Genomic DNA, 25,608 nt, shown 5'->3' with positions numbered 1-25,608 from the left:
ATATATATATATATATATATATATATATATATATATATATATATATATATATATAATGTATATATATATAATGTACATTTGTAGCACTATACTTTGATATTGAATTAGAAAAAATATCAACACAGTTGTGAGGGTGTTTTTAATTCAATGGCTGAGGAAGCGGCAGTAACTTTTCCCTGACTACTGTTACTTTTTCCTCTTTTGCAAAGTTGTGGAAACAATTGTGATTCTTTTTTCTTTCATTATCTTTTATTGGAACAAATGGGAATGCAAAAATCACCCAATTACCCAACTATGACGACTTCCGCTTCTGCAAATCCCGGAAATGTGAAAAGTGCCCATTGTTGACTTACATTAAGAGTATAGATCTATAAAATTGAACTTTTTTGTACTCCGTTTATTTCATTTCTGGCTTGGGATATTAAATCAACCTTGTTCGAGATTGCGGCCTCACGATTACATATTCAAATTGTTTTAATTAGACTGACTCCCCCTGAAAGCCTTTGTATAATTTGCCCGCTGGCGTAGATGGGAAGGATTTGGTGAAACACTATAGGTTTCTTGTGACGCCCTGGTGAAGTTCTTAAGAATCTACGGTTGCATGCTTGTTGGACAGTCATAGCACACCTCTCATAGTCTCCTCTGCCACGGCCATCACATTTCAAGATAAAACCCTCTCAGTCTTCTGTCCGGTCACTGTATCCCGTGCAGGGTGGCCATGCACGGCTCCTGAATGCTTCTGCAGAAAGCTGATCTTCTCATGGCCGGCAAGCAACACGGCAACAATAAGCAACAATCTGCTTTTTCTTTCCTCAATGCACTTTCTCTGCTTTTCAGCCTTGGGGGATGTTACTTTGAGACATTACAATATTGTGATACTCATAAAAAAAAAAGTATTCATGGTACATCATTCTATTTTATGGAATGTAATAAGTTAATGTGGATTTAATTTTGTTTATCAGCAGTTCTGAAAAGGTGCTGTGTGTTATGTACTAAGGCATAAAAATACAGTTTGCATACTTGTTTCTCTGAAAGAACACCCATAGGAAAGAAAAATCAAAAGTGAGATCTCTTTAACATCTCAAATATTTCTCCTAGACAGAAATGAGGTTACTTTAAGATCGAATGGAGATTTTTGCTTGAGTCTCCTGCTTCTCAAACTTCTCTCCTGAGACAAAAACTCTAACAATCTCACAATGGTCTTCTTTAAAGCTTCAAAAGAGATCTCAACAACTAGTAACCCTTGATATTCTGGAATGTTTAATGCTATTTAAATGATAGTTTTAGTATTTACAATATTAGTAAAAGTTTAACGTTTCTCCTAAAATAAAACTGAAGACATCTTAAGACAAAGCTGATATCTCAATGAGACATATATGAGAATCAGCCCTTAGTATCCTAAGTGTAGAGTAACCTCTGTCAGAGCCATAGCCTTGTGGGCAGCACATTGATGTGAAGACACTACTGCACCTCCTGTTCAATTCTCAACTGTCCAACTGATTTATGTCTCTACTCCTACTGTCCTGACCGTTAAAGGTGAAAAACCCCATTGCAATAAAACAGCAATCTCTGATTTTTATAATGTAGTCTTGCAAGAGATTACAGCAAGACAATAAAGAGATCTCCCATGTTTCTCACACGTTTCTCTCCCATTGTCATTTTGGATTCCTTTCTTTCAGAACTTTCTCATGTCTCAGTTGTGTCTACTCTTATTTCTCCTAAAGATTTTTAGGAGAAACATCTGAGACACTGTTGAGACTAAAATGAGAAATACACAAGAAATTACCACTACGTCTCCTGAGGTTAGAAAGAGCAACCACTGAGCAATAAAATATTCCTATAATGGAGTCTTGATAGAGATTGCAGCAAGACAATAAAGAGATATTCTATGATTCTTCCACATCATTCTCAGTTTTGACTCTTTTTTTCTCAAATATTTCTCATGTCTCATTTGCGTCTACTTCTATGTTTCCTAAGGAATTTTAGGAGAAACATCTGAAATGCTGTTGATACTAAAATGAGAGATATATGAGAATCTCATCTAAGTCTCCTGAGCTTAGGAAAAGCAACCACTGAGCAATATTTTTTTTTTCCTATGGGCAATGCTACAACCAGTTTAAAATGTGCTTTCCATGTCGGAATGTCTGTTATTGTTTTGGTCTGTGAGTTTCCACCAACTGCCAATTGATGCTTCGCAGGGAGTTTGATTGACAGGTGATCTGACCAATCATAACATCAAATAATTTTGTTCGACAAACAAACCAGACAGGAGAGTAGATTAATGTCGGTGGACTTGAACTTGAAAGCTGGTGTGTATTGACATCTTTCCCCGGCTGAAACATGATACCTTCTGATGTTCATTCATGTTTATTTCGTGCTATAACTATTAAAGAGGAAGAGATGATTTATTCACATGCCGCTTGAACTGAAGTGCTATAGTGATCTGTCACGACACATTAAAGAGCCACCAAACAGTGTTAATTGTTTGAATTAATAAAAAAATGACAAAATTTGAAAGCTGAGACTTTATTTCATACCAAAAGTAACCTGCTCTGTCTTGTCTGTCGGTGCGTTGTCGGTTTCTTCTCTGTATTTTTCACTGCGTGAGAACATCATGTGTGGTGTAAGAGCACCATGGCTTGTCGGATAGAGCAACAGTAACTAAGGGGGGCGGGTCTTTGTGAAGGGTCAATTTAACCAATAGGATTTCGACAGGGTTGCCAGATGGTGAAAAACACAGCATATGGCAGCCATCGAAGCCAGCAAATGAACTGGGTCAGAGATCGCAGATTCTACCCGACCTAAGAGCCTCGGCATCCATCTTAAAAGCTCTATGACCAAAGGAATATTAAAACTCATAAACTTACAGTGTAAGGCTTGTTGTCTTCCATTGTTAATTGCGCTCATTGCGTGTCCCCAATCTGGCAACTCGAATGAGCGTCAAGTCTGCGGAAATGAACTGGGTCAGAGATCGCAGATTCTACCCGACCTAAGAGCCTCGGCATCCATCTTAAAAGCTCTATGACCAAAGGAATATTAAAACTCATAAACTTACAGTGTAAGGCTTGTTGTCTTCCATTGTTAATTGCGATCATTGCGTGTCCCCAATCTGGCAACTCGAATGAGCGTCAAGTCTGCGAAAGATAATATGTGACCCTGGACCACAAAACCAGTCTTAAGTCGCTGGGGTATATTTGTAGCAATAGCCAAAAATACATTGTATGGTTCAAAATTATAGATTTTTCTTTTATGCCAAAAATCATTAGGATATTAAGTAAAGATCATGTTCCATTAAGATATTTTGTAAATTTCCTACTGTAAATTTATTAAAACTTTATTTTTGATTAGTAATATGCATTGCTAAGAACTTAATTTGGACTTTTAGAACTTTAAAGGCGATTTTCTCAATATTTGGATTTTTTTTTTGCACCCTCAGATTCCAGATTTTCAAATAGTTGTATCTCGGCCAAATATTGTCCTGTCCTAACAAGCTTATTTATTCAGCTTTCAGATGATGTAGAAATCTCAATTTCGAAAAATTGACCCTTATGACTGGTTTTGTGGTCCAGGGTCACAAATAAAATATAAATCTCAAGGGGATTTGAACAAATAACACATCACTTTAGTCGTCTTTTTAAAATGTGCTACCCACAACATTGGTGTCTTTAATATCTCACCCTCTCATGTAATTCTCTGGGTTTCTCCATCTGCTTCTGGCTGTTTAATGGAACTCAATACCACGTCCTCTGACCTGCATTTAAAGGCTTTGTGGTTTCCTAGTTAAAACCAAACCCTGAAAACGACATTGACAAAAATATGATTCTCTCCCGCACACTGCTCCTTTTGCTCTAACATCACTTGTGGTTTGAGTTTCTTCAAATTGTCTTTATATCTGGAGCGAGGATTACCAGCTGTTTCAAACGCAATTCAAAACTGTTTCTCTATGAACTCTTAGCACTTAACCTAGTGAAGAAAGGCCTTGATTGCTCTAATAACAATACGGCGGCCTGGGAAGTGAGAGGTGCTGAAGAGGCCCTACAGAGGAGCATATTAACACGCATAAGGAGGAGATCTGCTCTGGGGAGGTTGATTAGGGTCACGATGAAGTGCCAAAGATAGAAAAACAGAGATCCGCAACAAAAAGTGTTAGCTGGTTTGTGCTTGACGATTCCGACTTTTGCACAATGTACCAATATTGTTTTATGGTAACAAAGTCCTTAAAATTATGCATTGAATCAAAAGCAAAATTGTCAGTCCAGGCTTTTAAATATCTCTTGATATTTGATGGTTTTATGCTCTCAACAGCCAATAATTATCATAAAACAAATGGTGATCAGAATAAACCATAAACCATGTTTATTCTCACTGCAAGTAAGCGTAACTAATGTCTAGGTCATATTTTGCAATTTTATTCATATTCATATCCTGTCCATGTTGGCATCTGTCTAGTTTGACTGGTTCTGCAAAGAGACAGATTGACACACTGGCTTAGAATGCATGACATAAATATAAAATTATCATGGACATAATATAAAAACAATACATTAAAAATGCCAAAAAAATGAAGATGTTTTTTTAAGTCTATCTTTAACATGTTTGATAATATATGAATATATTTATATAATATATTTAAGTAATAAAAGCACAGATCATTTTCTCCAAATCCTGGAAGAATCAACATGATTTATGTTTAGAAATAGACTGATACAAGCATTTTTTTTAAAACAGTTGATTTGTTTGACTATGAGCATAGCTCAAAGTTAAGAATAACATTTAAATTTGTTGTTTAAACTTAATAGATGGAAAATGCTAAAGTTGATATTTATTATGTTATTTTAACCATGCATAATTTTATGGTTAGTTGAATTTTATTTGTTTGCATTCAGCAGTTTTTTTTTTTAATCCGAATAGACCTGTGGTCCAACCCGCCGGTTGAGAAGCATTGCTCTATGATCTCTCGCTCACACACACACACACACTCACATATTTTCAATGCAACACAGGCTTATGAAAAGCAGCAGGGATTGTTCTTGAATTAGGAAAGTCAGGGGCACCTTAATAGGGTCTGAGAAGTAAAAGGGAAATGGGGGGTCAGGCCTGGATTGTGCCTGAATTAGCCAGACTATTCAGGTCCTCCTGAAAAGCTTCTGGGCTCTTTCTCCACAAGCAAATTGGGAGGAAATCTGGCTATTGTCACGTGTTTTGAAGTGGCTGGGGCTTTAGCGAGGTGCTTACCTACAGATGAAAGTTGAGACAATGGAGCCGCGCGGCTCAGGCTGGGGCTGGAGAGAGAGAGAGCGCCGGAGGACAAGCTTTCAGGAGGAGGGGACGGCTTTAAAATCATGGGGCATCTTACATGCAGCAAAAGAAGAAATTAACTTATAACTCCAGTATAGTTTTACTCAAAGTGAAGAAGATTGAGTTTTATTTTAACTAAGAGTTTAGATGTAATATTTGTTCTAAAGTTTAAAACATCTATTAATGATCTTTGAACATATCACACATTTTTTTAAATGTGTTGCTCGAAATTAATTTTATTTTATTATGCTAGGTTCATTTTTATTTTGTATAGAATATATATTTGTCAGAAAACTAAATAATATACTGTAAAAAAAAAATTACTCTAAAGTATACTCTAAAAGGAATTTTCTGTACTGATTTTAATTTTTTATTTTTTTAGACAAGTATTCTACCTGTATTTTGAAGTTTGCACTTGCATTGTGTTTTAGAGTTAACAGGAAGGTCTGTACAATTAATAGATAATGTCCTGGCAGAGAGTTAATTTTATTGTGTGTGTGTGTGTGTGTGTGTGTGTGTGTGTGTGTGGATTAAAAGCCATTTGCTTCTGCTAGAGGTGCTTGAGAAGTGGTTTCTTTGGGAGAACGAGCGAGGCTGTTGGGTTCAACGGTTAGATCACATTGCTGTCTCACAATGGAAAAGGAGCTGGTGGTTAAGCCGTTTTTTTTTATGTTTTCTCGGGCAATGCCACCTGCGTCTTTCTTCAAGCTTTCAGACTTCAAACATGAACATTAGTAGTGTTTGCTAAAAAAAGCAAAAATATTTGGTACTGTACCGTTTTTTAAGGTATTGTTGTTACAGTGTAATTACACATAAGTACTGAGTTTGAATGAACCCTTTAACCCCAAGTATTAAACTTTGGTGCAACAGACATGAATAATATCTCAAATAAAGTCACTTTTAAGGGAAAATGTGCTATTACTTTTCTAAGCAATAAAATAGTGGACAAAACTGGCAAAAAGAAAAAAAAAATCCCATTGGTTTACAGCATATTAATCTGAACATCATAAAGACTTATGGATGGACTCATTTCACATTTGGACAGGAACAAATGCCCTAAAAACCTTCCAGAAAACCTAAGGAGCCATTCATCGCCCCAGCATAGTGCCACAACTTTTACTGTATGTGATCAAACAGTGAAAATACAGTTAATTTAGATTTTTGTTTTTTACTCCAAAGATTCTATAAAAAGTAATTTATTTACTGGCAGAGTAAAGAGAAATTTGCTGTCATGAGGTGTTGACATACATATAGCCATTTTCACATACTGCAGTTGCAACTTGAATTTTTTTCAATGATTTCTAATGGTTTATAAAGGACACGCCGCACCACCAATAAAGATTTATTTATTTTTTTCAGATTTTCTAAGAGAAAGAAAGGCGAGAGATAGAAAGAGATCTTTGTGAGGACCCTCCTCTCTGCGCTTTTGCCTTAATCTTGAGTTATTTTCTCAGTGAAAAGAGGGCAAAAATACCATGACGGTTGCAGAACAAATTTCCCCTTGCCCATACACGGTATTAAGATGTCACTGATCCACAGCGGCCTGCTGATCTCCCCTGTTGTCTTTTCTCGTGCTCTTGTCTGGGACGGTGGCCAAGTGCCACCGAGGACACCGGGCCTAATAAATCATCCCTATTTCAACATCTGCAAGGCCCAATGGCTACCCCTGACCACGAAGAGCACTTCTCTTTCTCACCGGGAGACTCCTCAGGGATGACAAACCCAGCATTGTCTGAGCTCCAGTGAAGAGGAGGCTCTCTTCTTCTCAACCCGTTTGACAAAAGGCATCTGAAGGCCAGCTTTAGCCTGCCACCCCAGATAGCTGGCTCTCAGCAGGAAAGACTGCTCCCTCTCTTTCTCTCTCCCGCCATCCTTCGCCCTCTCTCTCGCTCCTGTCTTTTAATACTCTTCCCCCATGGAGGTCAGCGGCTAGGCCTTGTCCTTTCATTCCCACTGCACTCTCAGGAGAATATAAAGACATCAAGTGCGGAGGAGGGGAAAGAAGCCAAAATTGGCAGAAAGAGATATTAGACATGGCTGTCACCACTATTCTGTGGCCACTTTTCATGCAAAGTGTCGTAAGACGAAGCGGGGGGATAAATAGATAAATAAACAGCATGGCGGAAAAGTTGGATCTGGGGCTTGTCGCATTATTCATTTTCAAAAACGGGCCGAAAGGGGATGAAAAAATCCTTGACAATGCCAATTACATAGAAGAAAGGGAGAAGAAATCAATTCGTAGTGTTTCAACATTGTATACTTGAGAACTAAGCTATTCATTGGCTTTTAGTGCGTTGCTCCAAGCCAACATGGGGCCTGATGTGATTATTTGTGTGTGTGTGGTTGTTAGAGTGCATTTTTACTGATACTGATGGCGAGGACTAGTTCAGCTAAAAGGCTTCCAGGTATCTTCTTGACCATGCTTCAACCTTAGCATTTAAGAGATAATTTTGAAAGCATTGGATATGTTAAAAAAAGACATCTGTCGTCGCTCCCGCTGCATTGGCCCACTGTCTTCCACCTCAAAACGTTTGGATTTCCAATTAACCCAAAAAGAATTGCGAAATTCCTGCTGGCAGACAGGCCTTGATGTCTTAATCTTCATCATGTCAGTGCCATGAAAGGCGACATTTCACAGTGTTTCACAGTATTGAACATACCCCCAAAAGCCACCCAGTGACTCTAAAGAGGGTCAGGCCAGCGGGCACAACACCAGTCGCTTCTGTGCAAAAGCAGCATATAGTAACAACATGCGTATTGTCTGTCTGGAGCTGCCTCAGAGTCCCAGAGTTCCTCGGGGGGCTGGAGAGCACAGGAGATCACTGTGACTTCTTAGCCTTGGCTGCCAGACATGTGGACAGAGTGTTGTTCTTGGATAGAACAAAGAATAGCATATAACAGTATCAAATTTGCCAGCAACAGCAACAACATATATGATAATGACAGTAAACTGTCCACAGTGCTTTTTTTCCCTCAGGCTTCAATACGACCTGCAAGTTTTTGAGGAATTAGTTGGTCAAACATATGCATTAGCAGTCAAGGTCTGAGAACAGTGAGCTGATTCATTAAGCACCGATAAAAATTTATCTAGCTAATCAGTAGCCGACTAATTTAGTATGTAAACTGCAATCAAGCTACCTTTTAAAGTAGCTAACTACATTACAAGCTAACATATGCTAGCAAAACTACCCAGTGCAGGAACCAAGAAATTGACAAAAGATTGTTTTGTTCTTTACTTGTGGCGGTCATGGTTACAACAAAAAGAAATGTTGTACCCTGCTGAAAAAAAAATAATAATGTTTACAATGTTACATAAAACACAGTGATGTAGCATTTTGTTGAGCTGTGGCGCTTCACTGTTTGGCTGAAATACACAAAATGATACACTGTTTAGCTAAGCTATTGTCGCACTGGTGCCAATAGTAAGCTACCATCCAAAGTAGTTGATAACTACAGTGCAAACTGCTAACATATGCTAGAAATGCTGCCCAGTGCAACTCTACAAAAAAATTTAAACCAAGCGACTGAAAACAATTGCCACACTATAATATAACAACGCATACAATGTTACGTTGTCTAGCTAAGCTACTGTCACACTGCTGCAAAATGTACTGAAGTTATTAGAGATCAGTAATTTTAGTTGGTTAGAAAATGTTTTTTTACACTTAACAGTGTATCCTGTTAAGATACAAGCTATAGCCTACTCATAATCAGACTGTAGCTTACTCAGTTAGCATTCAAATAAGTAGTTAAGTAGGCTGCACTACAAGCTGCTAATATGCTAGCAAAACTATCAATCACTACCAGCGCAACACCAACAAATAGAAACCAAGCGATTGAAACAATTGCCACACTATTTTGCTGCAAAGCACAAAATGTTAAGCTGTTTAGCTAAACTTCTGTCACATTGCTGTGACATTATTAGCATCATATTTATCTACTACAGAGCATACAGATATTGCTATATGATGAAGAAGAGAACAAATCTATCTAGTTATATTCTCTAAAGAAGCTATCTGGATTCATAAAGTACAAGTTTTGCCAATGAGCAGATCCTTATAAAGAGAGTTAGGAGGAACAGCATAGCAAGAGAGAGAGAGAGAAAGACAGTGTATATTTATGTGAGTGAAAGAGAGAGAGACCCAATGTCACTCAACATTGTGAGGCCACTTCCATGGGAAACACTGAGCTCATGCCCTATCGCTCCTATAATGGACACTTTGAGGGGATGGGCTACTCTGGTAGGTCCCCAGGCCCCGATAAACCAGAATTCCTGTCTGGATGCAAACCCAAACAACATTAGTGGCCATACCGCTGCCTCCCTCCCCCAGCCCCCGAGTGCCGCACTGCCCTGGCATTGAGCAGAGGCAGATTCCTCTGTCTCTCCCATCAGCACTACACCACTTATCTCCAGATAGTCGACAGCAATAACGCTCTTAACAACAGCTATGTGCCACCATGACACATTCGAGGGGTCTCAAGCTTTGACATATCAGCCCCCGGCCCTACCTTAGCCTGCTCGCACACCGTCCAATATTAACACTGCTCGTTTGGCAGAAGAACTTTGCTGCAATTTTCCCCTGGTCTCCTCGCTTGTTATTTCACAAATCACACTGTAAAGTCTAATGCTCGCCACAGGAGTGTGTCATCGTTACTTAACTCAAGGTCGTGGGGAGCGTGAGGCTGGATTTGTGTTTTCTCATGTGAGGTATGGATGAGTTCTCACTCAGCACTGCCAGCTCGCAGCATCACACCGCCGGCTACATCCATAAAAGCTCAGGGCCCATGAAGCAACATGGCTAAGCAAGCCATGCGCAACGTGTTGCCTTTTCAATTTCATTGCCCTCATTTTCATTCCTCTCTCTTTTTTGATGTTTTGGTTCAATGTGGGTGTAGATGTAAAAACAGCGAGAGAAATAAAATGGCTGCAGTTGCTTTAGCAAACAATTTCCGTGCTCATTACTCTACTTACATGACTAATGGAAAGTTCCAGTGAAGTTAAGACGGTTTGTACACTCATAAAGTGATCATTCAGCATAAATGATGATGAGACCATTATAAACCATAAGTCAAGCAGAGGCATCTGGGGCTGGCGAGATTCCCACCACTCGGATGCCATCAAGATGACGACGCGTTCGAAGCAACAACTATCACCCATAGTAGAAAAATGACAATCATGGTCTCGGAGGGGGTCACGGTGTCAAGTCCTCTTAGATATTTTTTATTATTCGTCTGAGAGTTTGGCCCCGACAGATGAACTAGTAATCACCTTACTCGGGCTCTGATTTTGCGTTATCTAGCGGCTAATAAAGTAATTTGTGATGAACCGAAGTTCACGCTCAGAGAGGCGGCGGCAGATGACACCTCTCATTAGAGACTTCAGATTAGGAAAGTTGTCCTCTCCATATTAGGGTGTAGTTGTGCTCTTTGAAGTAACAGCGATTAGGACGAGCAGTTTATTGCTGATTTATATTATCCTAGCATAGGGTCAAGTGTTTTTTCATTGCAGAATGATCTAGCATTCAAACCGTACCAACACTATTCCTAATTATTGTAAGACATTTGTGGATGAAGAACTCGTGTTTGAAGTCGTATTTTCATGAAAGTTTAACACTCTTCTATCACTAGAGATCATAACTATGCATTGATCTGTGCTAGGGAAAAAAACAATTGACAAGCCTTTTGAAGTGATCCTTAAACGCTGTTATTTAGCACTCTTCCGTATTGATTTTTCCACAGGGAAAAAGACGAGTGAGTCAAGGCCAGCCATAAAGAGTGTCCAAGGATGTTCCCATCATCACGTGATATGCCTCAAACGTCTCATCTTTCAGCTAATCTTTGTGGTTAAAGTAAACAGCGCGCTGTGAATCATGGGAATGCAATGTGCGGGAACAGACTAATCAATTTCATTAGCTGCATCAATCATCGTTGGTTGACGTTTATTGTGGTGGTGATGGGTTGATCTGGTGGACTCGGGGACAGGTGGCTAGTGTGATAAATGTTGCTATCTCTAGAACGAGAGGATAAATAGACTAGAGTCTTTGTGGGAAACAAGAGTTGGTAAGCTGGGGAAATTAATACATCTGTTCTTATTACTGTTGCATTTATATAAAGTCATTTATTCACTGGTGACCATTAGCTCATATACCGTCTCAAGTGGACAAAAATGTTTAGTTCAAACAACTTTTTTATACTTATATCATGTATACCTTGGAAGGCAATGCGGCAAAACTCAGATTCCTACACCATACGCATGCAATATCGATTTACCATGTGACTCAAACGTACATAAAAATAAAGTGTTACACCTGCGCCACTAGTGTCACCAAACGGAATTGCACAGCAGTTGTTTTGACTGTGTTCAAAAAGACTTCCTGAACATAGTTCTTGTCTGTCATTGGTTTGGCAAACAGATAGTCCCTGCCCCAAACTCAAACCATTGGTTGAGACAATGTTGCTGCGTCAATAAGTTTAATGTTGGAAAAATTACACACTTCATCTTTAAATGCTGAAGTTAATGGGATATAAATATTCAAACATTCAGTGTTTTTTTATATCACTGTTCGCCGTGCTGGCTTTCCATCACGACTAGCAGTCCAAAATTACTGAAACGTTTCCCTCGACTCGACTGGGATCGCTGGCAGTGGATGAATAAACCACTGCCTACATGAACTTTGTCCCTCATCAACCACACTGGTAGAGGAAATATCTTGTTTGTGATCCATCCCCTGTATCTCCAGACAGTATCTCTTGGCCGCAGCCTTAGATTTCACTCTTTGAATTTTTTAGTGGTCATTGCGACGACTAATCTGATTTGGACGCCTCTCAAGCCAGGAGGGTAAACGGTTCTCTAGCCACAGCTCATTTGACGCGCACAGCCGTGTTTTGTGTTGCCTGAGCGTGGAGAGCTAAAATGATACAAATTCTTATCCTGCAATTATAAATATTAGAGTTGTGTTATTCTTGGTGAATTCACTCATTCAAGCATTGGTTCAATTATCATCAGGGGTAATTGTTTTCCACTCAGCTCCAACTGATGGGCAAAAGCAGTTCTTGATACCTGGGTTGATATCATTGATTATAGAGTTGAGACTTGTTTTGTATATTGTGCTGTTCTTTTATAAATAATGAAACTTTGACTTTCACAGTAGATATTCAGATATTACATGAACTCACTGCTTTCATAATTGGCCATTACAAGGTACTGAAAATGCACATTGCTCATTATATAATGGGAGTGTGGGTTAAGCTGTGACACTTTTTATTTAAGTTGTCCTCTAGTTAAAGAGAAATTAGATATGTACTTATACACATAATTGGAATTAGAAGAATAGATGAAAAACATAATGTCACTCATAAAAGTGGTCCACTGACACAACTTGGGGTGGGGGGTTTGTGTCATGTTTAATGAAATGCTTAGAAACATGCATCGTTACTCTATGTGTTGACGTCATTTAACTGAAACAGGAAGACAGGGCGGGGCATATCAAGCAGCCCCGCCCCTTTTTAAAATAGCCAATAGCATTAGTTTATATCACAGCTTGGGCCGTTGAGAGCCGTTGAGATCCGCAAAGCCGCATTTGACAGGGTATGCCAGCCACAATCTCATCCATATTGCTATAAAATATAGCATTCTGTGTAGAATTCAAATAGCTCCGATACATGTGATCCGCTCCGTGCTATCGTGTCTCTGGACTGGAGCAGAGTGTGTGCGCGGTACGGTGGTTAGCGTGTCACAGTGCGAAACCAGACTTCTTTTTTTCCTCAATGGAAAGCATATTTACACTGTTTGAATCGTTCCCTGTCCCCTATATAGTGCACTACGTGCCATTCACTGTACAGAAAATACTAATTCTGTGGACAAGTGACCGATTTCAGCCGCGGATTCAGCGTCTATTTTATAGTGTAGGGGGCGGGGCTTCGGATTCTAGAGAGCATTTGATTGGACAGAAAGTTTAATGAGAAGCTGAGGTTCGATGTGACGTCAAAAAAAATCATTGAGCCGTTTTGGCGGAAGTGACGAACTGCAAGCTTTGAATGCTTATATCTTCTAAATGTGAATTTTGTCACTGTTTTGGAGCACACTGCCTTATAGATACCCTTAAGACTAACATTGATACTAACACCCAAAAAACTTACATTTTGATTTCATGGGGACTTTAAAAGGCAGTAATGTTATTGTATACCTTTTTAAATCATGTTTGTAATACCATGAAATACTAAGTAGGCTGCACACTAGATTTTGAAACAGAGTGCAGGTTTAAAGAAGCTCTTCAGATGTCTGATGTAAATGTAATTTGGTAAGTTTGGAAAACCAACCATAAAGTACGAACCTCAAAAGTGTCTAAGATTCTCAAGCATTAAATCTTCACAAAATACTTTTTCCTTTACCAACTCACTTTAATGTCAAGGAAAGGTCACATCACGCCATGCTACAGACATGCCAAACTCAACTTCGACACCCTCGTGCTTTTACAGCACATCTTGAAGCTGGCTTGTTTTCATCAAGAGAATGTAGTGCAGCCAAAAATGATCATGTTGTCATAATTCTATCACATGTCCATAAATACATGTTGCAAAGTCGTAAATAGATTCACTGTCTCTTTGGAAAAATGTTGGTTTCCATTTGCTGTGCAGAATTTCATAGTATATGACCCACCAGTGGTAGCAATGAATTAGATTGTCCAAATATGTGGGATGCAATGGAGAGTGGTTAGCATGTGTGTGTTTAGACACAAACGACTGGCTCATAAAATCTGTGTTTTGATTGGCGGAATGATTCGCTGTGATTATGATGAGACAGATTTAGTGATCCCACACCCACATTTCTCACTCAAACATCATTTTTCTTGTCCTTTGTCTTTTAATATGCCACCACCAGTAACAACACTTTGCAAAAGAATACTTAAGACAACACAAAACAACACATTTAACTTCTGTAATGTGACATGTTTCCTAAAACAAAAGGCAATATTTTATTGGAAAAAGCGTTGGGTGAGAATTTATTTCATCATTATGAAAAAAAAATAAATAAAATGGATGGGACTGGAACATGTTAAGCTCAGTGATGTTAATGCTAACTAAAACTAATTCTAAAACGGTAACACTTTACAATAATGTTCCATTTGTTAACTATATTTAATGCGTTAACTAACGTTAACTAACAATGAGCAATACATTGTTAAAAGTATTCATTAATTTTGTTGACATTAGTTAATACAAAGACAGCTGATCATTATTAATCCATGTTAGCTCATGTGCATTAACTCACATTAATAGATACAACTTTAAATTTAATTATGTGTTAGTAAATGGTGGAATCAATATTAACTCAGATTAATAAATGCTTTAGAAGTATTTTTCATTGTTAGTTTATGTTAACTAATGTAGTTAACTAATGTTAACAAATGGAACCTTATTTTAAAGTATCACCATTAAAACTTCTTAAAAATAGTTGAAAAAAGGATTAAGTAAAATATAAATAAATATATAAATATAAATCATGAAATTAAATATTAAATGAAAACTTATATAAAATATGAATTTACAGGAAATATGCAAATACAAGGTAATCATAATATTAATAAATACTATAACAACATTAAAATAATATACTCAAATAACACCAGTTATGCTGTGATATTATTGGTGAATCTTTTTTTCCGCCTCCCAAATGGCTTTATGATTAAAATAAGTCATTTCAAGAAAAATAAGTCATTTCAAAGGATTGTTATTATTATGATTATAATTATTATTAAAAAGGACTATTAAAAATTGGACCTACACTGTAAAAAAAAAAACTAAAGGCAATTTTCTGCCAGGACATTACCTGTAAATTCACAATTTTTTTTAACCCTAAAACACAACATAAATGCAATGCACAATTCAAAATATGGGTAACACTCTAGTATTTAAGTTAGTTTGCCCTTTAAGCAAGTGTGTTTGCCTTATTCAAAGGTGAGCTCAGCTCTTATTCTGACATCAGCTGTAGCGTGAGCAGGCAGGATCAGCCATTAATTTATCTAGTAAAGAAATCCCATCAGTGACTTAGTTTGCATTTCTCTGGGCCGGAGGGTGTCAGACGGGACTGACCCCAGCATCAACTCCAAAGCGAAGAAAGCCGGCGTTTGTGCCCCTCGACCTACATATATATGCACTTATGCAACTCACAAGAGACTTTTGACTTTAATGTTTGGCAGGGCTCAGCCTGCCCTCCACATTCATATTTGGAGAGCCGCAGTCCGGATGTCAGAGTGACTTCTAACCTTTTTCTCCTTCCATATGTCAAACTTTGGAAGAGTGAAACTTAAATAGAAGAGTGTAAAACTTGTTCTCCTGAGCGCTGAGCTAATGCAACCACACCGTGCTTCCCCAGACGTCTCAGATGAACACTTCATTTGTTTCTTCATCAATGCTCCAACATGAATTTGTGGCAAATATTTAGAGGGCATTTATTTTAGAGGGGTAAACGGAATGGTATTTTCCTTCATTGTGTCTGTCATCATGTGGCGATTTCCCGCAGGCTTGCCTTCAGACTGCACTTGATGAATAATCTCATCATGCAAGTATGTTTCTATATGCATTTTTATGCTCCTGCTTTGAATTAAGAGCCCATATTGATCTTCCACAGACACCAGAGAAGCACTTTCATCCAAAAGCACATTGCCCAGTCTGACTCGGCATAATAATGATAGATCATCAATATTTTACATTCTGCATGTATTGACGAAGCAGTATCGCTTCTCAGACAGTCAATCATTATGCTGGCAACAACATAAATAAAAGCATTTATAAAATTAGATATGTTCTAGCTGCAAATCTATGCTAAAATTTGCGCATACATGTCAGTTGTGTTTGAGAATCTAAAAGCTGTTGCTTGATATTGTGCCGAATGGAAGGCCGTTGAGGAATCAGTCAGTGGTTGGACGTTTGAGGTGTCCCTAACTCCTCCTTGATTATTACTGATCATGCCATCATTTATCTGTATCGCTCTATTAATATGAGCTGCACTGAAGGAGTAAATGAATAATGTCGTCATGAATATGGCCCTTTTATTACATTTCAGACAAACATTAGGGTTTGATATATATATATATATATATATATATATATATATATATGTTATTAATAAAAAGAAAATAAGTATAAAGAATCACTCCCTTTAAAATAATCACATTTTGTTGCTTTGCAGCCTGAAATGAAAACGGGCAATTTTTGTTTTAATCCAGCTGTATTTACTCAGTGCAACTTATTACATCCAAGTGAAAGTTCTAACACCAACATATCAGGAAAAAAAACACAAAAAACAATCACTGCAATGGAAATAGGATCACCCCCTCCTCTAAAAATGACTTGCAAACTTGTAAATTATTTGAATTTATTAATATTTGGATATTACCATTTTAATAACAGGATACATTAAAAATAATTGTAGATATAACCATTCAATACAAAAACAACAAGAGTGACACATGACTTTAGATCACCATTATTGTATCTGGCTTTCCATTTCTGAGCACACTTCTGTTTCTATAACTTGTTCTGTCTATTTTCTATTACCTTAAGAGGGAAAAATAAATAGGTTATAGCCTATAGGGATTGTTGTTGCATCAGATACATGATTCAAAAGCTCTTATCTCACTGGTTGTTCCTTGTTCTTCAGTTATTTCTGTCGTATCACACAATGTACAGCTTCTTCAAAGTTAACTGAAACACATCTCACATGATATCAGGCTGGACAAACAGCAGTCACACAGTGCGAAAAGCATACGTATCGCTCATGAAAGGTTACCGTGACCTTCCACACAAAAGTCTTGAGTGTTTGTTCGTTGTGTTTCGCCCTCTATCTCCCTCCGCACCCACCGCATCCCGACCCAAACGCCAGCGCTTCTGTTAGCTCTAGCTGTGTGATAAGTGTTAAGCAAACTCACTTTCTGTGGCTCTCTCCCTTCTCACCTTTGTGCTCGCACAATGGGAATTTGACATTCCTTTAGTCATCCGTTTCACTGCCCGCCGTGTCTTTCTCACATGCACTGACAGGACAGGAGATGTTGATAAGAGTATAATAGAGAATCAAACAATGCTAAGCTGGGAGCGATTATTTTTAATTACCCACGGTGGAACTTTCACTATCAGTGCACTCTTAATGTTTGCCTTGGCCAACAACAACAAAAATCTGCTAGCCATGAGCTTGTTAAACCCGTGATATATGGTTTATCAGATTGTCGCTGACTTCCTAGTATTTACAGCCCAAGTGTTTTTATTTCTTTGGAGTTTTTCGATGACAACTCCTTGATGAAAAATGGTTCGTGTAGTGAAAGCATAGGCCCATGTGGATATATTTTGGTTAAGGCCCAGAATAATGTTTGTCCCAGTCTGTTTTGTTAAAGATAAATGCTAACTGACATGCAATCTTATGCCATGCTTTGATTCACATGCAACTGACGGAGCACCCGTCACAATCTTAGAGCTTTGTATTTTTGGGAAACATTTAGGAAACAGGCTCATTGGAAAAATTTTTGTTTTTGTTTTTTTGCAAAACTCCCAAAATAAACTGCTTGTTCTATGTAGGGTTGTAGTCCAAAAATGTATCTATATCTACATTTCACTGCAGTTTCCAGCTGAAATGAACACTAGTGGCAGTAAAACGCCAACGACTTTTATTCCTACACATATTATGCTAACAGGGCAGATTATTGATTAATAAAGACTTATTTTGTGCAGTTCCTTCCACACTGCTATGTAATGACCTTTTACCATAGTTTTATGATATGCAAACTAATAAATTTTTATGTGTGTGTCACATAACCAGCTCCCTATGTATGACTTTTCTGTCGTAGTAAACTTGCTTGGTAGCACACCTAGTACAGCATTGCACTTGCAATGCAGAGTGCTCTGGAACGAGTCAAAAGAGCTCAAAGATTTGTAGAAGCAAGCTAAAACAGCATGGCAAAGGTATTTTATTTTACATTTTATTTTCCTAACACTATTGGTTAGGTTTAGGCAACACTGTAAAAAATGACCGTGAATTTAACGGTAAAAGACTGTAAAATGCTACAGTAAAAACTTGTTAAATGGTTAACGGTAAATTCCCCTACTATATATGGTGAAAAGCTGTACTGAACATTACATGTATTGGACATTAATTTTACGGTAGTATACCGTTTTTGGAAGTGAAAAAGACTGTATAATTTACAGTGAATAACCGTAAATTGTCATTCCCAAAATTCCCTGCGTCACATTTAAAATCTGATGTTTTTTGTTGAAATAACTATGTTTCTTCTTAGTTTTTTCTTATCAGTTTTGTATTTTAGGGTTGTGTGTTACACCTAATGTTGTTAAATGAATGTTTATTGCATTATTTCAGTTTAATTTGTTACCATGATGGTGTTTAGTGTTTGTGTGAATGACACTGTGCACCTTCTATATATGCTATCATTTAAAAGCTGCTAGTGATGGACTTTGGTTCATCATGTGACTTTCTCATCACCGCCTACATTTGGTGGTTATCAGTGTATTACAAAGGTACAAAACAGATTTCAGTACTTCAATGGGTTGATATATTAGCATTAAATAACTGTAAATTTAAGTTAAAACCTAAAACGCTACGCTATTTTTTACGGTAAAATTCTGGCAAGCACAGCTGCCGTTTTTTTGGCGTAAATTTTACGATTTTTTTTTTACAGTGTAGGGTTCAGTGTTGGTGGTATGTTATTTTCAAACTCGGTAGAGCATTAACATTTTAGCGCCACTCACTGAACATATATTTCTGGACTGTCATGATATGTTCAACAACTAACGTAATAAAACATTGTCAGATTCATGTTCATCTGTTTCGGAAAAATTTAATGATTTTAGCGCCACTCACTGGACAGTTCAATTTGAAAATGTTGTGTAAATTGCAAGGAGCAACATAACATCATATTGCAGAAAAAGTTTCTCCAGTGAGCCTGGGTTGCATTTAGGAGATTAGACAGCCTTTAACAGAGTGGTTTAGATATGCATGTGTGATCTCAGTAATTAATTTGCTTTATTGTGTTTGACATCATGGTTTTGTTCTGCTTCAGACTGGAACAATGAAGTCCAGAATGCAAAATAAACCCAGTTTCTTCAACCTCTCTCGTCTTCTGCAGTCAAATCTCGAATTCAGGTTTTCATCCGCCGCAAACTGAGTGACGGCCGCTTCCGCATTAATTGACAAGACCAATAACAATCACGCATTTACATATCTAAACTCCCCACGCTCACCAAAACGAGAGAACTCTCTCAATAACTGCGAGGCAAAACTTTCACTTTGTGGCTTTCTTGGTGTGGTCGACTGAGCCAACAGGATGTCACTCACTCGGTTCAAAAGGCCTTGAGGTTGGTCTCTGCTGGTTCTTTTTGGAAACTTGCGGCTTTTGACATCCATAACCATCTATTGGCCGCACTGCTATATTGCCTCACATTATCCAGACTTGAGGGGAATTATTTTTGGCAACGCTCTCTGAAATTTTCCCACTGCAAAGCTCTTAAAATGTGCTTGTTTTACTTCATACCCCCAACGTCAAGCTGGGAGACAAACTGCTTCGTCGGCTCGCCAAGGTTAACCGATCTTCTCTAATTGCAATTAGAGCAAAGTCCAATTAGCGTTTGACAACGATGCATTGTTGTAGGTGTGATCGAGGCTGTCTTTGGTGCATTGGGTGTCGTGCTAAGCACAGGAAAATCCAGCCTGTGAGGTGAAGCACTGTTTTCTTTGTCCGTCGTATGTCTATTAGGGCAGCTGTGCTGGAAAATGTTGCTAGAATGATTGCAGCGAGCTTGTTTTCTTTTGTTCAGTTTGCGTGTCAATATAGACAGGGCTGAAGTTGAGAAGAAGACGTCCTGATGGTGCTTGCTAACAAAGGTGGGCTTTAACATTAATAATAACACACACTTACTCCCTGGTGCTAATTTGCTTCAGACACTTGCGTTGAATCAGCACACAGGTGGCTGCACTTTCATCAAGCACGGCCTGCTCGTATTTATTTTTACAGTTCTCCAGCATAGTGCCTCTGTTTTTGGACACTTTCGAGCACTGTCAGCGTGACATACTAATCACTAGAGCTTCACGGCGTTTTTCATTTACATAAGAAACCTTGACAAACTTGTGTAAGCAAACGTTTCGAGAAGCTTGTGAGAGCTTCAATTGTGCGTTTTACGTCTGTTTGGGAAAAGCGTTCTCACTCTCATGCCTCTCTATCTGTGGCACAAATTGTCCTGCTGCCAAAGAAAAAGAAGAAAAAAAAGGAGAAAAGTTCAAATGATTCTGACGTGTCATAAATCACACCAACTCTTGTGGCAAATCATTTTTTCCAGCCTTCTAATTAATACATTATTTATTTGCTTGACGCACACACACACATGCATGTGACTGTAAGTCATTTATATGGCTGAGTGCCGAAGCATATGTAGATAATCACAAACACACACACACACACACATTTATCGAGCTTTTTCATTTATGACATACTATAGACACTATATACTATAGATTGTAAAACGAATAAAAAGGACTTCAGACTAACCTAATGTATAACCCTAGTATTAACAGAAGCCCCGCCCCCCCTTATGTTTTGGTATATGTATAAAAAAAATAAAAGTCTATGTAATGTCCTCATTTAGATAGCTAAGAAAATGTGTGTGTATGATGAGGATGTTATTAGCTAAATATGTATGTATGTATGTATGTATGTATATGTACGTGTTCATTTATTTATATTTATATTTTGCTGATAATGATTTTCTCAGATGTCCCATAAAGGAGGGTTTTGTCAGATTTAGCTAATTTCTTTTGTTTTTCTTTTTTATTTCCCCTATTATTTAAATTCAATTCAATTCAATTATTTAATTATTATTATTTTTTTTTTCCTGTGGGCATTTATATTCACATTCATATTCTCAGTATTCCTATCAGGCGGTTTCCTGTTTTCCTGATTGTCCAATTCAATCAGTTCTATTCAGAAAACTGCATTCACCTGTATTTATATATTTCCAATACACAAACATCTGACAAAAAATGGAATATGGGGGGGGGGGGGGGGGGGGGGGTCATCAGTGCGTGTAGTGTGTGTATGACATAGTTTTGGGTTTGTTGTGCACAATTTGATACATATATTTATGTTTGGCATGAAACCAATGACCTACCTGGGAGCACCTGGTAGTGTTTTATAATCTAAACAGAGGTGCTGGTCCAAATCTGTGAAGACTGTTTCACACATTCTCATCACCCCACCAGCAAATTCACAACTTTTGGCTCTGTTTTTTTAGTTACATTATTAATTTCCATGGAATTCTACATTTTTAACACCTAAGAACTCTAAAAGGAAAAACTCTCTCATCCGCTTCCCAGAGCAAATGTAGAGCATTGGTCTGGCAGCAAACTGCCAAGTAATTATACTACACACACTTGTGTGTCTGTACTATGTGTTTTTGTGTGTGTGTGTTTAGCGTGGGCTGATGAATTCATGTGATTGCACACACTGGTATGTGCCCGTGCATATAAGTGAGTTTATTGCTTTCATATGCTGCGGTGCAGAAAATGAAAGACATGAATGAGGAAAAAAAAAAAAAAACATAATAAATAAATAAATGAGGAATATGTAGATACTGGGTCGGGGTTCTTGTTTAAAATGTGTCATGTGAACACAGCAGAAGCGTAAGGTTGTTTTGGATACGTGCTGCTCTGACATAGCTGCAGGATTGAATTATGGATGTAAGTAGTTTAAGTAGACTTGTTTGAGTATTTGTGATGTAATTGCTTCCACTCGGGCGGCTTGGATACATTGACAGCCTAATTTAGAGAACCACAGTTTTTGGGCAGTCTGCAGAGCTGTCAATCAAACCCTGATAAAGGCGGTGCAGACTGTAGAGGGGATTCTGTAAAAGAGTTACTTATTCTGTTTGCTTTTCCCCCCTCAGTGACTCACTCTCTCACCTTTGCAATCACATTCACCTCATTCACGTGGATAATTACAGATGGAACGTGCAAAATCAAGATGTATGCTGTATTATATGGTCTTTCTGTGTTCAAAAAAGAATCAGATTGAGAGTAGCATGGTTGACAGTTGGACAGTTTATTTTGCCATTGCCAGCATTGTGTTTAAGGTCATCGCACTTGAAGCTGTTTTTTTTTTTAGAACAAGATTATTTATTTATTTATTTACTATATATACTATATGTAATTTTGGTAACAGAGATGACAATGCAAGTTATACCCTATTACACAAAAAAATGCAAAAATAATAAGAAAAAACATTATAGACATTTAATTGCAGAGTTCACCTCCTGGGTAGATTTATTTATTTATGTATTTATTTGTTTTTTTGTTTATTTATGTTTATTTGTATTTATTTTCAGTTTTGTGCCATTTCAGCTAAAATCTAAAATATATATTGAATGTAAATGTGCATTTGTGTTAATATAGGAAGAAATTTAGACTGTCCAGGTCACAAATAAATAAATAAAATCAATAATATTAATAATAAAAATAAATCATCCACATTAAGAAAAAGGCATTATTAATTATTTTCAAATTATATATGTAATGTATGAATGTACATTTTTTTGTTGATGTGAAGAATAGCTGTAGAAAAATGCAAAGTTCTGTCATGAAACTCTAGGCAGGCCAACTCAATCTAACTCAATCTGACATAATGACATCATTACTCATGTGCCGCAGCTGATTACTTATTTTTGCATCAGCAGCCAATGAGCTTGCTGCTCAAACATTCAAATACTTGGCTAGTGCTTGCTGTAGCAGTGGCAGCACGCTTCAGAAACCCTCCACCTTCCCCAGCTCCACCTGTATATATCTGCTACAAGGTGATTCATGTATGTTTATATGGGGTTGTCTCATATATATAATATGTGCAGCAGCAGTATTTCTTGCAACCTCACAGCAGCATGACATGGATGTACTGGCAGTAGCAAGTCTCGGTACTTGCTCTGCAGCAGCAGCACCGTAGCAGATCTATTCTGCCAAGACCAAACACATTGACATTGCCATGCTAAACTCTCCATGAGTTGTCACGAAAGGACTTTATTTTTGGAAATCCCTGTGTTGTGGCACATTATAAACTTCTTCTTTTTTTTACCATTACATATAGATGTTAAATCAAAAGTATCACACTTTTAAAGAAAAAAAAAGCATGAGAAGGTGATACAACTGTAAACTAGACAACAGTCCTTTGTCAGCCTCTGTCTACACCTATTAAAAATATGTCTCACCTCATTTCAGTGAGAGTGCTTGTGTGTGTGTGTGTGTGTGTGTGTGTGTCAGGTTCAATCCAACACAACATTAGCATCCCGCAGAGCCTTTGCACATGCTCACACACGCTCCATTCAGAGGATGAGACAGGAAACGGGTGGGCACTGCAGATCAGTGTAAAACGGCCCAATAATCCCAGAGCACAGCCTCTTCCTGTTCAGCTCTGAATGAGCCACTGAGATTCATATGAGTTCCCATTATCTCCAAACCAGGAACAAGCTGGCTTCTCATATGAGCGACACTGGGTGCTTTCTCAAAAACCTGCTCTAGATAAATATCCCTGAAGGCCTCTAATTCCACATCTCCTCCAACTGCCCATCTTAAATATATACATTCATGCTCCCATCAGTCAGTGATAAAACTTTAGCATTCATTTGATCACAGGAGATGGTTTAACCTGCGCTGCTGTGCCGACTGCCCAGCAGGTGGTGCAGATTCAGACAACAGACTCATCACTCACTAGCCATTTAATGCTCACTTCTCGACATGTCTCAAAGCCCACATGTAATCTCAGCTAGTTAGAGTCTTTAGAATATTCTGGCTCATACTAAACTAAATGTCTATGAAGAGCATTTATGGTATACTGTCGATTACCTCAAACTATAAAAGTAGTTCCACATCAACAGGATGAAATTGGATGAAGTTCAAATATTGCTTCGGTTCTACTAATGAACCAAAATGCAAGTCATTTCTGCTTTTAAAAGTTCTCGAACACTTGTGCTTAGTGTAAGATCAGAACATCTGAATATGTGAAGACATACTGTACTTTTCTCTAGTCACTGTCTTTCGGATATTCAGTGAAGTGCTGATTTCACGCCATAAAAATGACATGATGTTGTATTTGTCAGTAGTCATTAGCAATCATTAACTAATGTTTAGTAGTTAATCATTAACTGTATCTTTTTGTCTTCACAGCAAATGCTGAATGATCATGAAACGTCGTCTCAAGACAGCTGTATTAAAAAGGTAGGATTCATTTTATGTCAGTTCTCCCCTCTCGACACGTCAGATATGTTGATATCACCACACACAAATATTAATAACGATCTATCTATCTATCTATCTATCTATCTATCTATCTATCTATCTATCTATCTATCTATCTATCTATCTATCTATCTATATGCTTCTTTCTTTCTTTCTTGATTATTCACTCAAACCAATTTCCGAATAGTTTGTGAATCACACAGTTCAACTGTTTAGCTTTATGTAAACAATGCAACATTTGACACCATGTAACGTAAATTACATACTGTACAGGGACCTCTGAAAACAATATAGTGATGGTTTTAGGAAGCTGATTCACTACAGTAACCAGACCACTCAACAAAATCGTGTTGCTTATCAGTGTCTCTCAGAACTAGGGATGTGATGTTTTAGGAAAATCTTTTATTCACCAAATTAAAAAAAGACAAGCTCCAATCTTTATTAGTATAATTAATTATGCATGAGGTGACTAGACACATCACTCATCATTACACTCACACTAATAGACTGAATGCACTGTCCCGTGTGACTACATATTAATGTGCCAGCAAATGAAAGCCAATATCTGTGCCTGTTTATGTGTGTGAGCTCAGATATAGAGAACATGTGGCCAGTATTTCTGTGTGTGTGTGTGTGTGTGTGTGTGTGTAAGGACAGAGTCAGCCCTGAGGTTATGTAATGAAAACATCTGTGCCAGATAATCTATAACATCATCCATCTATTTTTCTCACATCCCACCCTGTGTCTCTGAGATGCAGCCGTCTCAGACAGAAAAACCGCTGTTATTACGAGAGCTGCAAGATTTCTTAAGTCAAATCCCAACAGACAGACAAAAAGAAAAAGAGCTTCTTTTATTTATTTATCCTTTGCTTTTAACCCGTTATCCCTCCTTCACAACACAAATACTAAGAAACAGAGATGCCTATCTGAGTCTGTCCATATCTGTCCAGCACCGACCCTCTCTCTCTCACACACACACACACACACACACACTCACTCACACACACACACACACACACACACACACACACACA

At 37.9% G+C, this 25,608-nt stretch overlaps 1 protein-coding gene across 4 annotated transcripts in view; it reads left to right on the top strand.

Annotated features, from left to right (window-relative positions):
- Positions 1 to 25,608, top strand: part of prdm16 (PR domain containing 16) — a 243,882-nt gene that overhangs the window by 98,675 nt on the left and 119,599 nt on the right. For all 4 annotated transcript variants that reach the window (XM_016294974.1, XM_016294973.1, XM_016294972.1 and 1 more), the window contains exon 3: positions 24,503 to 24,553. In XM_016294974.1, coding sequence (XP_016150460.1) covers positions 24,503 to 24,553 — 51 coding nt within the window. The remainder of the gene's footprint in view (positions 1 to 24,502; positions 24,554 to 25,608) is intronic.

This window comes from Sinocyclocheilus grahami, unplaced genomic scaffold, assembly GCF_001515645.1.
Source record: "Sinocyclocheilus grahami isolate Dianchi unplaced genomic scaffold, SAMN03320097.WGS_v1.1 scaffold327.1, whole genome shotgun sequence".
Lineage (NCBI taxonomy): Eukaryota > Metazoa > Chordata > Actinopteri > Cypriniformes > Cyprinidae > Sinocyclocheilus > Sinocyclocheilus grahami.
Note: the sequence above shows the minus strand (reverse complement) of the source record. Positions and strands in the feature narration are given on the sequence as shown.